General features: G+C 37.7%; 1 protein-coding gene across 3 annotated transcripts in view; it reads left to right on the top strand.

Moving 5' to 3' along the window:
* Nucleotides 1-10,873, top strand: part of daam2 (dishevelled associated activator of morphogenesis 2) — a 118,392-nt gene extending 107,519 nt beyond the window's left edge. For all 3 annotated transcript variants that reach the window (XM_042500163.1, XM_042500160.1, XM_042500161.1), the window contains 2 exons: nt 4,973-5,143; nt 5,694-10,873. In XM_042500163.1, coding sequence (XP_042356097.1) covers nt 4,973-5,143; nt 5,694-5,906 — 384 coding nt within the window. In that variant the 3' untranslated portion in view covers nt 5,907-10,873. The remainder of the gene's footprint in view (nt 1-4,972; nt 5,144-5,693) is intronic.
* The last annotated feature ends 5,368 nt before the right edge of the window (nt 10,874-16,241 follow it).

The raw sequence follows: 16,241 nt of genomic DNA, 5'->3' as shown, positions 1-16,241 counted from the left end.
AAATGTAAATACAGTGTCTGTACTCCAGATTAGTCAGATGTAAAATTGAGTTTACAGTGTGTTAATACTGCATAGTATGTGGATTTTGTGTTCACAAGAAATGTGCGGATGTATTATATGCTAGCAAGAGTTTCTGAGTATGAGACCCGAGCTTACTGGACACACTCAGCTTCCCCACAATGCATTGCTTTCTTGTAGACGGTGTCATGGCCAGCAATGGAGGAGATTTAGAGACAGGGAAAATGCTGTTAATGTCACTTTATTATATTTTCATATCTTTTCAGGCAAGAAAGTAAACATGCTGTCAGTTTATTCAAATAATGCTTGTTTGGAAATTCGATGCAGCGTTTTTCAGAGATGTGGGAGCCGGCGGCCATAAGTGATGAAGAAGCAGCGAGGCACCCTTTAGCAGTGATGTGAGATGCACCAGGCAGCGGCATTTTTTAATGTCAACTCTACATTTTCACCTGGGAGATCACTTTGTATGTCAGCAGTGTGCTAGTATGTGTTAGATAGTACGCTAGTGTACGCCAGGTATAATGTTAAACATGTTTTTCATTTGGTTACGTCATTAGTTTTTTCAGGTCTTTGGTCAAAAACCAAAGTTTTGTAGGCATTAAAATTCTGACCTGATGATGTCACTCAAGAAAAAATCAGACTTGTTGCAATTCGTCCTTTGAAGGACATGATAGCTATACCTCATTTTACTTTTGAAAATAGCTTGTGGAAGTATAAAGTAAATAAGAGTCGTAGTAAATGGGCAAAAACGTTCAAATCTGCCACTTAGGTGTTTTAAAAGTCTGTAGCTGGATTTTCACTCCTGTAGAGCATCAGTTTGTAACATGTGACAAATACATGGGGTCTGTTTCTTTAGGCTGTTGACAGTGACTGGATCAGAACCATGTAACACAGCTTAAAATATTGATCCATTTATACAGGTGCATTGAAGCAGAGCTCTGCAGACTTGACTGCAGTGTCTTTGCACATAGGCAATATTTTGTTCACATTTTCATTTCTAGCTCAGCTTCAGTTTCCAAAACTTATTTCCCACTTGGCCATTTTCATTGAAGCTACCACCTGCTAGTTCATAATACTTCAACTATTACAACATCGTCTAACTGTATTTTCTTCCTGCACTTAATAAGTTGGCACTACGCCGCGAGCAGACTGGCATAGTGGAGAGGGGAGGTCAGTCACAGAGTACCAGCCACAAACTGAGGGGCTGCTGAAGACAAGCCAGGTTCATTTCCTCTGTAGTAATGTTCATGGGGGATGAGGGATCAAATAAAAGCATAAGCAACAATAAGACCATACTTAGTCTCTGAGGATATCTCTCGTCCAAGCTCTTTCTGCTGTATGAAATAAAGATGTGCATCGTGTTGTTTGTAAATAGATGCAGCGTAGTTCATCGGGTTTCCCTAGACTGCTTTTTCACAGCAAGTTCCCACGCAGAGCAGTCACAATACCTCCGTATAATTGGCAGGATTTGAGCAGTGGTTGAGGAGAAAGTGCCAAGCAGGACCAGATCCCTGATGTGTTAACCAGAACCAGTCTCACACAGAGCATAAAGAAAAAAAAAAATCTGTGTATTTTTAACAACTTTAAATCAAAGTGCTCAACAATGTCAATCAGCGTCCGTGATAAACAAATATAAATCCAAATCCAATAAACACAAACAGCAGGGACGTATTAAATGCTCTATCAGGAATACAAAAAGATTATTAGCATCTCACAGAGTGCAGGCATGTGAGTGCATGTGTGTGCATGTGCGTGTGTGTGTGAGAGCTAAAAATCTGTGTGACTTCATATTCTCCATTTCTCTGTACGTGTGTGTGTTTACTCATTTAGCACGGACCCGAGGGGACGAGAGGAAACAGATTTGACCAGACACATAATTACAGGAGGGAGAGGGATGATGGTGGGGGTTGCTATGGTGACCAGCCCATAATGACAGGATGATTTTGCATCCTCAGAAAAGAGCAAGCCCAAAGTCCTTCATATCACAACACTAGAACCACTTACATACAGTATACCCGCCTCCTATAAACTCCAATGCTATGATGTTTCCTGTCACTTCACTGTGACATATGATGAGAATAGAACAGAGTAGAGAACATTAGAGACTGCTGCTATCTGTTGGACTGTTTGTTTTTTTTGTGTGTGTTAAGATTAAAGGTTTTATGATGCTGTTTAATTAGCATCACGGTATGTCACACCTGTCAGGTGGATGGAATATCTTGAGAGAAATAAATATATTGAGTGCATAAAAAATCTTACATCTTCAACTTCAACAAAAGTGTTAATTTTTTATTCAGTGTACTTTCACTTAGGTACTATATTCAGTACAATTTTGAAGTAGTTGTACTTCTTTATTATTGTGTGCTACCTTATTCTTCTTTACTCATGTACTTTATACCTCTTTTTCCACCAAAGTTAGCACGTGTACACAGGTTTTTCAAACACGGATAAACCAGCTAAAATAGGCTATAGACTGCTTTCCCATTGGCCAGAGAGCAGAGCTGTGTACGTGACACTGCAGCAGACAAGTATTTGTATGTGTGTCTGTGCCGATTAAAGCCAGAGGTGATAAATCTACTACAAAGTCATTTGACCTGGGTGTGAATGCCAATTGCACAATTTCCCAATGCATTAAAAAGCCAGATGTTTGCAGTGGATGTTGGCGGGTTTTTTGTGCAGCTTTATGTATAGTTTTCATAAATGTTTATCAAAACCTTAGGTGTGTTTCTTGCTCGGACATCATGGCCATTGTGAACCATCAGTACTTCACTTTTGAAACTAAGCCTTTGTGTCGTCTTAACTTTCTGTATATTCTACTTGTCCTAAGGGTCAAAAAAGAGCTGCCTTCACTTAACCCCTAAGATAAAGCAGCTTGATTGAATTTTAAACCCCAAATCTATTTTGCATGGAGAAACAACCTGTTATTCGTCACAAACTTATCAAGGTTTTCCCTCGTCACTGTGCAGAAAGACTGCATTTAATCAGTGGAATCCACTTGTTTTTATTACAACACACCTGTCATAGTAATTTTCTTTGCTTTTGCGTGCATGGACTTGCAGATGTATTTCTCTCTCTGTGTGTGTGTGTGTGTGTGTGTGTTTCTTGTGGTATGAAATTATTATTGTTACTTTTATTATTATTATCATTACTAAAGGTACTGCAAAAGTGTAAAAATATTATTATTTTTATTATTTTTAGCAAGATATATCACCTGTGTAGCCTAGGAAGTAGAAGAAATTTGCAAAATGTAGTTTTTAATGGATTTTATAATAGGGAAACAATAACAGTTCTTAGCAACATAGTATATTATACTAACCAATGACAACAGTGCACGAGTTTGCGTGCATGGACTTGCAGATGTATTTCTCTCTCTGTGTGTGTGTGTGTGTGTGTGTGTTTCTTGTGGTATGAAATTATTATTGTTACTTTTATTATTATTATCATTACTAAAGGTACTGCAAAAGTGTAAAAATATTATTATTTTTATTATTTTTAGCAAGATATATCACCTGTGTAGCCTAGGAAGTAGAAGAAATTTGCAAAATGTAGTTTTTAATGGATTTTATAATAGGGAAACAATAACAGTTCTTAGCAACATAGTATATTATACTAACCAATGACAACAGTGCACGAGTTTGCGTGCATGGACTTGCAGATGTATTTCTCTCTCTGTGTGTGTGTGTGTGTGTGTGTGTGTTTCTTGTGGTATGAAAATGATTTGATTGTTGATGGGTCAAAAATGACCCCTAAGGCAAGACTTTTACCTGGTTGGTGTACAGCTTTCAGTGAAATATGAGCAAAGGCATTGTTTCACTTTTTCTCATGCTGGGGTCATTCTAGGGGAAGTCATCAAATTTCAAGTTGAAAAAAGCTTATTTAGGAGGTTTGCTACGTGTTAAACATAGTGGCGGGTAATTTTTGACCCCTGAGACAATGTATTGGTTAAAAGCTGCCCTCATCAATATCTTTTATTTAACACTGCAACAAATCACTGTGTAATGTGAAAGGGCTCAAAGTGAAGAACCAACAGAGAACGATCTCCCAACTCTGCAGTTTGAAATCTGTTTCAAATCATCAATTTGGTTTTACGGCCCCGCAAACTCCGTTCTCATCAACTTCATTTTCAGCTGCAGCAGGCAGCAAAAAAGTTTCAGTCGAGTACTGCAGTAGTACATTTAGCAGCTTAAGAGGGCAATACTCAGAACCTGCAGCCTCTTTTAGAAATACTGAGTGAAGTTTGGTGATGTCAAATTGAAACACTATAATCAGGATTGATAATAATGCTCTTAGAAAAAGGGGGAAAAAAGGATTCTCGTTTTGCCAGAATTGTGTGGCCACACACATACTGAACCATGGTGCTGTTCTACTGTTAAGTCTTTTCAGTAAGACACTGAGCTGATGTGGTTTTTACTAATTATGACCTTTATGTAGCAATAATATTGTATGTAAGTATCAGATTATGTTTAAGGCTTTCGGCTGGACCTTACTATGTTTTCTCCTGTGTACTGCAGTACAAAGCTGTGTTTGTGTGGGAATGTAGAGTAGGTTTGGCTGCAGGCGTCGTCCTGGCACAGAGTACTAGACAGCTTGGACTGAACAGGGTGGACATACGGTGGTCAAATCATGCAGTCATTCTCCCACTGTGTGTGTGTGTGTGTGTGTGTGTGTGTGTGTGTGCTCCTGCAGTTTTTTTAAGAACATCAAGCATGCATAGATGCAGATGAAAGCGTGCAAAGGCATGCATATGCAGGCTCACGTGTGCCTTTCACTACAGGAACAAACTATTAGAGATCTGGGCCATAGCAGAGAATACATGCAATGCATCGTTTGTGCTTTACATGGTGTTTTGCAGCTTTGTCCAAGTTTATATTTTAACAGAAACCGTAGGCAGTCCAGCTTTTTAGTCACTTAATATCAGAATGTTAAAATTACATACATGGTTCTCTTTGTACAGTTTACCAAATCTCTGAAGTTTTTTGGGGAGGAGGAAGGGAGGATGCAGCCCGATGAGTTCTTCGGGATCTTCGACACCTTCCTCCAGTCATTCAGCGAAGCAAGGCAAGACCTGGAGAACATGCAGCGTCGCAAAGATGAGGAGGAGAGAAGGGCACGGATGGAGGCCATGGTGAGACAACAAACCTCAGACAGCAGTGGTTCCAAAAAACATTTTTTTTTGTTTGTTGTTTGTTTTTGCTTGCCTTCTACTTTAAAAAAAATGGAGCAAGTGTGTAAAAAAGCAGTGTGCACGATTCAGTCGAGCAGGGTCTGCCGATCTTAACCAAGTGTCAGCATGTTTGGGCGTAACGTTTTTCTGACGATGCTGTTCCAACACTGTGGGTCAGGACTGAATTATTAGTGGTAACTGCCGTATGGTCGTAGTGCAGAGTGGCAGGGATTAGCTAGCTTGGTAGAGACACACACAGGGACTCACATGAATTAACATGCATTAACATGCACATCTGACCGGGCTGTCTACCACAACAAAAAACAGAGAAGCTCAGATTACAACATGACCTCAACCTCTGCTCAGGATGCCACTCCTCTGCTATATATTTACATAGCATATCGTAAATTCCTGCTATATTAATGCTCTGACTGTTGCATACAGCTCCTTTGAAACACTTGTTGAGTGCTAAAAAACCCTTAACCCTTAACTTCCTGTATTCATTTTTCAGCTCAAGGAGCAGAGGGAACGTGAACGGCGGGCCAAGAAGAGCGGGGCCTCAGATGAGGTCAGCGGGGAGTTTGACGACCTGGTGTCTGCACTTCGCTCCGGCGAGGTCTTCGACAAGGACCTGAACAAATTCAAGCGCAACCGCAAGCGCTCTGTCAACCAGCTAGTGGAGGGTGGGGGTCGCGAACGTGCTGTCACCAAGGTCAACTACTAGGTCAGGAAAAGGAAGGAAAAAAATAACACTAGACACTTAAATTCTGCCATGGTGTAGATCTCTTAACACCTTTAGTCCAGGTCCTTGGGCAGTGACCATTGGCATTGGAGAGGGTGTAAATAACGGCTGGACTGGGCACTTAGCCACACATGCAGACAGCCACGCCGTTTTGAAGGATTCAGCACTCTCCTCTGATTGGTCTTGTAAAGCTATTCCCAACCTGTCTGTCCTGGGCGTTGTATGATCTCCCAAGCAAGGCGAAGGGACAGATGGGATCTATAGATGGACGGACAGACCACTGTGACACATTATCCCATATCTTTTGACCATATCCTTTTAACACTGTGCTCAAGCTTCCAGTTCTCTATCACCCCATGTTTTTCACTACTCCTTTTTTCCCCCTCACTATCCCTCTGTAAGGTGCTGGAGCAGTCCTATTTTTTTGGTATCTGGCTCTAAAACACACAGGACTTTGGGATCAACCAGTCACACTGTACATAGATTCACAGCCAAGAGAAAGGAATGGAAAAAGGACTTAAAAAAAACTGAAGAAGGTCAGATGGGGGGGACTAAGCCATAACCTGCACTGTCATGGTTGCTTCAAGTGTCCCCCAGAAAATAGACTTTTCAGCCACAGAAAGGATCCATGAACTTCCTCTACTGGAAAGAGGAGGGTGCAGTCAGCAACTCCTAGAATGCTTTGTAGGCCTCCGACAGAGTGAGGAAGGATACACGACACAGGGGTTATCGCTTCATCCCAATAGCCTCCTCCAGCGCAAAGCATTCCCAGGAAGGACTTAGTTGTACTTTCACAGGATACAACACTTCTCAAGGAAACTTCTCAGTTTGATCCACCCGACAAAATGATGACTGTGCCACAGGGGGTCAAGCTTCACCTCCACTCTTCGATGGTTACAACATTGTTCTGGCATCAAGCAGTGCCAAAGCAAAGAGAAAACAAAATGTAAATGTATTAATACAAAACATACTGCAATTAGGCGTTGATATATATTTATATTTAGATGCAGACAAGCTAATTGCAAAGATGTAGAGGTTTCTTTTTTTATGTTTTCATGGCATTTTGGGGTTTTGTACACGCAATGCATTATATGTTGGTGTTGCAAGTTCACATTGCTGTTGAAGTGAATTTCTATACATTTTGCGCTTTATGTAAAAAAAAAAGAAGATTGCTTGTCTTTTTCACACCCGTATGTCTTGTTTGCACTGTAGCTTTTCTGACCAACTTTACACTCCACAAGCCGATCGACCGTGTCCTCTGGAAAAGAGTCCTCTCTGTACGAAAATGACCATTATCAATAACAAAGATAATAGAGGAATGCCATAGATGAATTTCAATCTGCAGTTAGTGTATGGTGCTCTCCATATTCACCCACAGTATCTGTGTGATCTGTTCCACTGGTGCTAAAACATGTGGTCCCAAGACGGAGCCATGAGTCCAGCTGAGGTTTTCTCGCAGTAAAAACTAGCACTTGATTCATCTGTTACCAAGGTTCAGTCTCATCATTTAGAATTTCTGTGAGTTTGTATTTCAGTTGGCATTGTAATATTAGACTGCAGCATGTGATGAGTCTGTTATTCTTAAGCTGGGATACAACAAAGCACGTCAATGGTGTTGAAATTTAAATATATTTTTTCAAATGGAGTTCTACAAACAGTCTCAGAGAGCACCAGAGAAAACTTCCATCTTCCGGCATCTCTCAAATGTTTAAGACATGACTAGACCCTGTTACTAGGTTGCCAAACCAGAGTCAGATCCATGTACTGAAGCCAACCCAGGTCATTTTTCTTTTAACTTTTTGAAATATTCAATGAAGTATATATTTTTTATTTTTATAAATGCATTTCTAAAACCTTAGCGGTAGGCATGACAAAGGCTGCAGTGTAAAGTGTGGGCTCGCCTCAGTACAGCATTTAGATGAAGATGCACATAAGGTGCAGGGTGTAGGGAAGAAGTGTGCCCACAGAGAGAGCTCTAAATTTGGGTGAAGAGCCACTCCTGGTCAACTCTTGAGGAGATTAGGAAGAAAATTTAGTGAGAAATCATTACAAATAAGAGTTAAATGCCACATGTGAACAAACATCTTTATGTAAGCAGGTAGAGGGAAACATACACATAGAATCCTTATGAAATATCCAGGTAATTATCCATTTTTGCTCCTAGATAACTCATTTGAATCATTCCATCTGCATTACATGGTTACTATAAAACAGTATACAGCCTCATGTGAGCTGTCCAGAAGGAAGAATGGTCATTTTTCTTTGCAAATTAACAAATGGACACATCCTATGTGAAGTCTTCCTCTGTTAACACATGAATGTTTTAGGTAAGGCTTCACTTTTTTCAGCATGCACCTCTATTATGTTGAGTTTGATAGGCCAAAGGATTTGGACGACAGCCAAATCAGCCAAAAGTATCTTTCCCCATTTCACATTTTATTATAGACGTTTCTCCCTGGCACCTGACTCTGTAAGCACTTAGTGATTTATCAGTAATCTTTCACAACACAAGTGAAAATACCTGTCTAATGTCCTAATGTCCAATTATTAAACATTTTAGTTAATTTATAGTGCTTCTGAACAACTAGAACCATCACTTAACTCCCACTACTGTTTGAAATTACTACAGTGGTAATGGTCCTTGTTCCTTCACTTTTCCAGCTTTTCTGTTTTGTTTCATTTTTACCTTATAGTTCCTCTGTACCTGATTTCACACATTTACCATTCCTATTACAAATGCTTGTGGCTTTCCTAGAAATGTACAGTGTTTGCTCATGAAAAACAGCCGAAGGTTCGAATTGTACTATTTGGCGCCATCTTGTGGCTTCAGATGGTACACTTTTGTATTGCGCCTGAATTCACAAGCAGTTAAAAGCAGCCTTCCAAAGTGTTAAAGGGACAGCTCATTTCAAGAAAGAAAAATACATTTACTTATTTTTTTACTTTTACCTGTAGTGTTAGTGTTTTGGATGTTGGCCAAAAAGATGTCTGCCTTCTCTCCACTATAATAAAACTAGATAGTACTCAGATTGTGGTGCTTCCTTCTGCACAATGTTAGGAGTGGGGGGTGTAATCTGGTAGAAAGAAAATAGCATCTACATGAAACTGCTTCCAACAAGCTCAGTGGGTTATCTACAGTACCCTAGTCATGATTTCTGGAAAAAAAACACCACTGTTGAGTTTTTCAAATATATTTTTATGCTCTTTGAGCACCACAACCCGAGGGCTATCTAGTTTCATTAAATTGAAGAGGTGAGAGGCTTTTCTACAGCTGATATCTCCATCAATATGCATCTCACACCTAAACACTCTAGAATGATAAGTAACACTACAGGTAAAAGGCAAAATAGATATTTTTGATTTTAGGGTGAACTGTCCCTTTAACATCATGTGACTCTTGACCCAAGCTCTGCACAGTTACTCACCAAAGTCTCCAAAAGTGAGAGGTTTGACCTGTACAGAAAAAAATCCTTTTCACGCAAACCTGTAATTTATCTAGAATATTTCACCTCATCCTACCAGTCCTGGGGGTTTAGTCCTTAAGTTTTTGCTTAAACTGAAGCAAGGAGAAGCTGATGTGGAGTTAATAAGACAATATAAGTGCAGAGAGGATCCTTGAGTTCCCATGTCTGACACTTTAGACATTAACCGGTAAACCAAAATGATTCAAACTTTCAGACAGTTTGAAAAACTTTGGAAAAGTTCCAAATCCTAAGGGGGAAATGACATATGATTGCGTATTGTTTAACCAGCATCTCATGTATATTTGAGCTATTTGATTTCCTAACCTCTGCTCCTTTGTCTTTGAGATAATCAGATTTAGTAGATCAGACTTTGGCAGACCCTTTAAACTCTTAATCCAGAGCTTTAACCCGTATCGTAGTGCAGACTATTTACTGAAGGGGGTATTGCAACATTGTCAGTATTATTTCATGTTTATGTTGTTACATGTTTGGATGTTTATTTGGCCATTGACTGGCTGATTTTGGAGTGTACAGATGGAAATCAGAGGAATGAAATTAGTAGCTTGTTCAATGCACTTTTATTATGGGACATTTCCATTTGCAGCACCATTTTTTGGGGGCTTAGATCCCTTTAGAAAAGAGATGGGTGCAACGAAAGAGTGGTGCAAAAAAAAAAAAAAACAGTGTGAAGAAAGAGAGAATGAGGGCAAGTGAGTTTAGGACTCCGGCTGGGCCGCTTGAAACACAATACCAGTTTGTTGGATGGCAGAGATGGGATTTACAGGGATGCAGACACTAAGAGGGGACACTTGTACGTAACAGGAGTGTACTGAGTTTTAAACCCTCACCTGTCTGTGTCATCTGTTTTGCTGTGTAAAAGAAAAAAAGCAAGGGGGGGTTACTCACACCGCCACATTTCTGTCAAATCACACACTTGGCGTCAACCTGCATGCCTAAAAAAAGGGTGCACAAAGTGTGATGTGTTGACTTTAACTGAAAATTGCTTGCAACATGGAACACGCCTGTTACACAACAATTTGTACTGCCTGAGAAAAGTTGCACCCAGTTTTAGAGGTTGTATAATTGTGAGGAGTCAGTATTTTTATGGTTGGAAAAGAAATATCCTCCACCGAAAGATGTACAGTTGGAAACAAAAAGGATTTTGTACACCATTCTTGATGTTTGAGATAAGATTACAGAAAAAAGATTAAAACATTGAGGAATGTTCCATTTTCCTGTAAATTGTACCTCTATTTATTTGCCTTATTTAGTTTGCTATATTTTGTATGTACACACAGCATTACAACAAAATGTTATATTAAAAATATGAATATGAATAATTAAACTGTGGTCCGTGTATGATGGATAGTTTTGAGACTTGTATGAGAATGATTTTTTTCTTTCATTTCTATAATTTTATTTTTTGTTTTGTATTTTTTTCTCACCCTGTGTCTTTTGTAGGGTTCAATAAACTTTTGTCCCTTACAGCTGATTGTGTTCTTTTCTTTAGAATCATTTAGATGAGATAAATGTGTAGATCATAGTGGTACTGTGACCAAAGGGATTAAACAATGTGTACGAATGTGTGATGAAGGATGACAGAATCATTTCTACATGCTATTATACCTCTGTGAGGTATAATAAACTGTTTCCAGCTATTTTTGGGATGTGCCAAAAGTTTTGGCTATACCATAGTATGCTGTATTTGGTCGTTTTTTCAACATGTTACATTATGACTTTTGGAACTTTTTTGGGCACTTTTTGAAACATGCTTTGCTATAACGTGTCTCTATGACCTATAATAAGCGGTTTTTAGCCATTCTTAAAACACATCAAAATTAGAGATTTTTGCCAAACTATAGTATGCGTTTTTTGGCCATTTTTTCAACATGCTGTATTATGACTTTTTGCCTCTTTTTGGCCCATATTTTCAACATGCTATACTATGGCGCCTGTCTGTGAGTTATAATAAGTGGTTTTCAGCCATTTTTGAAACACATCAAAATGTGAGAATTTTACCATACTATAGTATGTGAATTTTGGTCATTTTTTCAACATGCTATATTATAACTTTTTGGCATTTTGGGGCCCTTTTTTCAGCATACTATGCCATGTCGCATCTCTATGAGCTAGAATGAGCTGTTTCAACCACCTTTTGAGAAATTTGAGATTTTTGCCATACTATATAATGCGGTTTTTGGCCATTTTTACAACATGCCATATTATGACCTTTTGGCCATTTTAGGCCTGTTTTTCAACATCATATGTTACGGTGCCTCCCTATGAGCTCTAATAACTTGTTTAACGCAATTTTTGGGACATGTCAAAATTTCAGCTTGTTGCCATACTATAGTATGTGGTTATTCACCAATTTTTCAACATGCTGTATTATGACTTTTTGGCCCTTTTTTGGCCCTGTTTTCCAAAGTGCTATGCTATGTTGTTTCAAGCAATTTTTGGGATGTGTCAAAATTTGAGATTTTTGCCATACTATAGTATGCGGTTTTTGACCATTTTTTCAACATGCTATATTATGACTTTTTGGCATTTTGGGGCCCTTTTTTCAACATACAATACTATGTTACAGCTCTGTGGGCCAGAATGAGTTGTTTCGACCACTTGTTGAGACATGTCAAAATTTGAGATTTATGCCATACTATAGTATGCGGTTTTTGGCCATTTTTTTCAAAAGGCTAAATAATGCCTTCTGGGCCTTTTTTGGTCCTTTTTTCAACATGCTATGCAATGGCCCGCTTCTACGAGCTAAATAAAGTTGTTTTAAGCAATTTTTGGAACATGTCAAAATTTGAGATTTTTGCCATACTATAGTATGCGGTTTTTGGCCATTTTTTGGCCCTTTTTTTCAACATGCTATGCTATAGCTTGCCTTTACAAGTTAAAGTAGGTTGTTTCAAGCCATTTTTGGGATGTGTCAAAATTTGAGATTCTTGCCATACTATAGTATGCGGTTTTTGACCATTTTTTCAACATACTATATTATGACTTTTTGGCATTTTGGGGACATTTTTTCAACATACAATGCTATGTTGCATCTCTGTGGGCTAGAATGAGTTGTTTCGACCACTTTTTGAGACATGTCAAAATTTAAGATTTTTGCCATACTATAGTATGCGGTTTTTGGCCATTTTTTCAATATGCTATATTATGACTTGTTGACATTTTGGGGGCCTTTTTTCAACATACAATGCTATGCTGCATCTCTGTAGGCTTGAATGAGTTGTTTTGACCACTTTTTGAGACATGTCAAAATTTGAGATTTTTGTCATACTTAAGTATGCGGTTTTTGACCATTTTTTCAACATGCTATATTATGACTTTTTGGCATTTTGGGGGCCTTTTTTCAACATACAATGCTATGTTGCATCTCTGTGGGCTAGAATAAGTTGTTTCAACCACTTTTTGAGACATGTCATAATTTGAGATTTTTGCCATACTATAGCATGCGGTTTTTGGCCATTTTTTCCAATATGCTATTTTATGACTTTTTGGTATTTTTTTGGCCCTTTTTCCAACATGCTATGCAATGGCCCGCTTCTACGAGCTAAAATAAGTTGTTTTAAGCAATTTTTCGGACATGTCAAAATTTGAGATTTTTGCCATACTATAGTATGTGGTTTTTGGCCATTTTTTCAACATGCTATATTATAACTTTTTGGCCCTTTTTTGACCCTTTTTTTAACATGCTATGCTATAGCTCGCCTTTACAAGTTTAAAATAGGTTGTTTTAAGCAATTTTTCGGACATGTCAAAATTTGAGATTTTTGCCATACTATAGTATGCGGCTTTTGACCATTTTTTCAATATGCTATATTATGACTTTTTGGCCCTTTTTGGCCCTTTTTTCAACATGCTATGCTATAGCTCGCCTTTACAAGTTAAAATAGGTTGTTTTAAGCCATTTTTTGGGATGTGTCAAAATTTGAGATTCTTGCCATACTATAGTATGCGGTTTTTGACCATTTTTTCAACATGCTATATTATGACTTTTTGGCATTTTGCAGGCCTTTTTTCAACATACAATGCTATGTTGCATGTCTGTGGGCTAAAATAAATTGTTTTTAAAGCAATTTTTTGGGACATGTCAAAATTTGAGATTTTTGCCATACTATAGTATGCGGTTTTTGGCCATTTTTTCAATATGCTATTTTATGACTTTTTGGTATTTTTTTGGCCCTTTTTCCAACATGCTATGCAATGGCCCGCTTCTACGAGCTAAAATAAGTTGTTTTAAGCAATTTTTCGGACATGTCAAAATTTGAGATTTTTGCCATACTATAGTATGCGGTTTTTGACCATTTTATCAATATGCTATTTTATGACTTTTTGGTATTTTTTTGGCCCTTTTTTCAACATGCTATGCAATGGCCCGCTTCTATGAGCTAAAATAAGTTGTTTTAAGCAAGTTTTGGAACATGTCAAAATTTGAGATTTTTGCCATACTATAGTATGCGGTTTTTGGCCATTTTTTCAATATGCTATATTATGACTTTTTGGCCCTTTTTTGGCCCTTTTTTCAACATGCTATGCTATATAGCTCGCCTTTACAAGTTAAAGTAGGTTGTTTCAAGCCATTTTTGGGATGTGTCAAAATTTGAGATTCTTGCCATACTATAGTATGCGGTTTTTGACCATTTTTTCAACATACTATATTATGACTTTTTGGCATTTTGGGGACATTTTTTCAACATACAATGCTATGTTGCATCTCTGTGGGCTAGAATGAGTTGTTTCGACCACTTTTTGAGACATGTCAAAATTTGAGATTTTTGTCATGCTATAGTATGCGGTTTTTGACCATTTTTTCAACATGCTATATTACGACTTGTTGACATTTTGGGGCCTTTTTTCAACATACAATGCTATGCTGCATCTCTGTAGGCTTGAATGAGTTGTTTTGACCACTTTTTGAGACATGTCAAAATTTGAGATTTTTGCCATACTATAGTATGCGGTTTTTGACCATTTTCTCAACATGCTATATTATGACTTTTTGGCATTTTGGGGGCCTTTTTTCAACATACAATGCTATGTTGCATCTCTGTGGGCTAGAATGAGTTGTTTCAACCACTTTTTGAGACATGTCAAAATTTGAGATTTTTGCCATACTATAGTATGCGGTTTTTGGCCATTTTTTCAATATGCTATTTTATGACTTTTTGGTATTTTTTTGGCCCTTTTTCCAACATGCTATGCAATGGCCCGCTTCTACGAGCTAAAATAAGTTGTTTTAAGCAATTTTTTCGGACATGTCAAAATTTGAGATTTTTGCCATACTATAGTATGTGGTTTTTGGCCATTTTTTCAATATGCTATATTATGACTTTTTGGCCCTTTTATGGCCCTTTTTTCAACATGCTATGCTATAGCTCGCCTTTACAAGTTTAAATAGGTTGTTTTAAGCATTTTTCGGACATGTCAAAATTTGAGATTTTTGCCATACTATAGTATGCGGCTTTTGACCATTTTTTCAATATGCTATATTATGACTTTTTGGCCCTTTTTGGCCCTTTTTTCAACATGCTATGCTATAGCTCGCCTTTACAAGTTAAAATAGGTTGTTTTAAGCCATTTTTGGGATGTGTCAAAATTTGAGATTTTGCCATACTATAGTATGCGGTTTTTGACCATTTTTTCAACATGCTATATTATGACTTTTTGGCATTTTGCAGGCCTTTTTTCAACATACAATGCTATGTTGCATGTCTGTGGGCTAAAATAAATTGTTTTAAGCAATTTTTCGGACATGTCAAAATTTGAGATTTTTGCCATACTATAGTATGCGGTTTTTGACCATTTTTATCAATATGCTATTTTATGACTTTTTGGTATTTTTTTTTGGCCCTTTTTTCAACATGCTATGCAATGGCCCGCTTCTATGAGCTAAAATAAGTTGTTTTAAGCAAGTTTTCGGACATGTCAAAATTTGAGATTTTTGCCATACTATAGTATGCGGTTTTTGGCCATTTTTTCAATATCTGTATTATGACTTTTTGGCCCTTTTTTGGCCCTTTTTTAAAACATGTTATGCAATGGCCCGCCTCTACGAGCTAAAATAAGTTGTTTCGACCACTTTTTGAGACATGTCAAAATTTGAGATTTTTGCCATACTATAGTATGTGGTTTTTGGCCAATTTTTTCAATATGCTATTTTATGACTTTTTGGTATTTTTTTGGCCCTTTTTTCAACATGCTATACTATAGCTCGCCTTTACAAGTTAAAATAGGTTGTTTAAAGCAAGTTTTGGGATGTGTCAAGATTTGAGATTTTTGCCATACTATAGTATGCGGTTTTTGGCGATTGTTTCAATATGCTATATTAGGACTTTTTGGCCCTTTTTTGGCCATTTTTTGGCCCTTTTTTCAACATGCTATGCTATAGCTTGCCTTTACAAGTTAAAATAGGTTGTTTCAAGCCATTTTTGGGATGTGTCAAAATTTGAGATTCTTGCCATACTATAGTATGCGGTTTTTGGCCATTTTTTCAATATGCTATATTATGACTTTTTGGCCCCTTTTTGGCCCTTTTTTTCAACATGCTATGCAATGGCCCGCCTCTACGAGCTAAAATAAGTTGTTTCGACCACTTTTTGAGACATGTCAAAATTTGAGATTTTTGCCATCCTATAGTATGCGGTTTTTGGCCATTTTTTCAATATGCTATATTATGACTTTTTGGCCCTTTTTTGGCCCTTTTTTTCAACATGCTATGCAATGGCCCGCCTGTTCGAGCTAAAATAAGTTGTTTCGACCACTTTTTGAGACATGTCAAAATTTGAGATTTTGCCATACTATAGTATGCGGTTTTTGACCATTTTATCAATATGCTATTTTA

Source organism: Plectropomus leopardus, chromosome 14 (assembly GCF_008729295.1).
Source record: "Plectropomus leopardus isolate mb chromosome 14, YSFRI_Pleo_2.0, whole genome shotgun sequence".
NCBI classification, from domain to species: Eukaryota; Metazoa; Chordata; class Actinopteri; order Perciformes; family Serranidae; genus Plectropomus; species Plectropomus leopardus.
The sequence above is the reverse complement of the archived record's forward strand: the minus strand, read 5'-3'. Positions and strand labels throughout refer to the sequence as shown.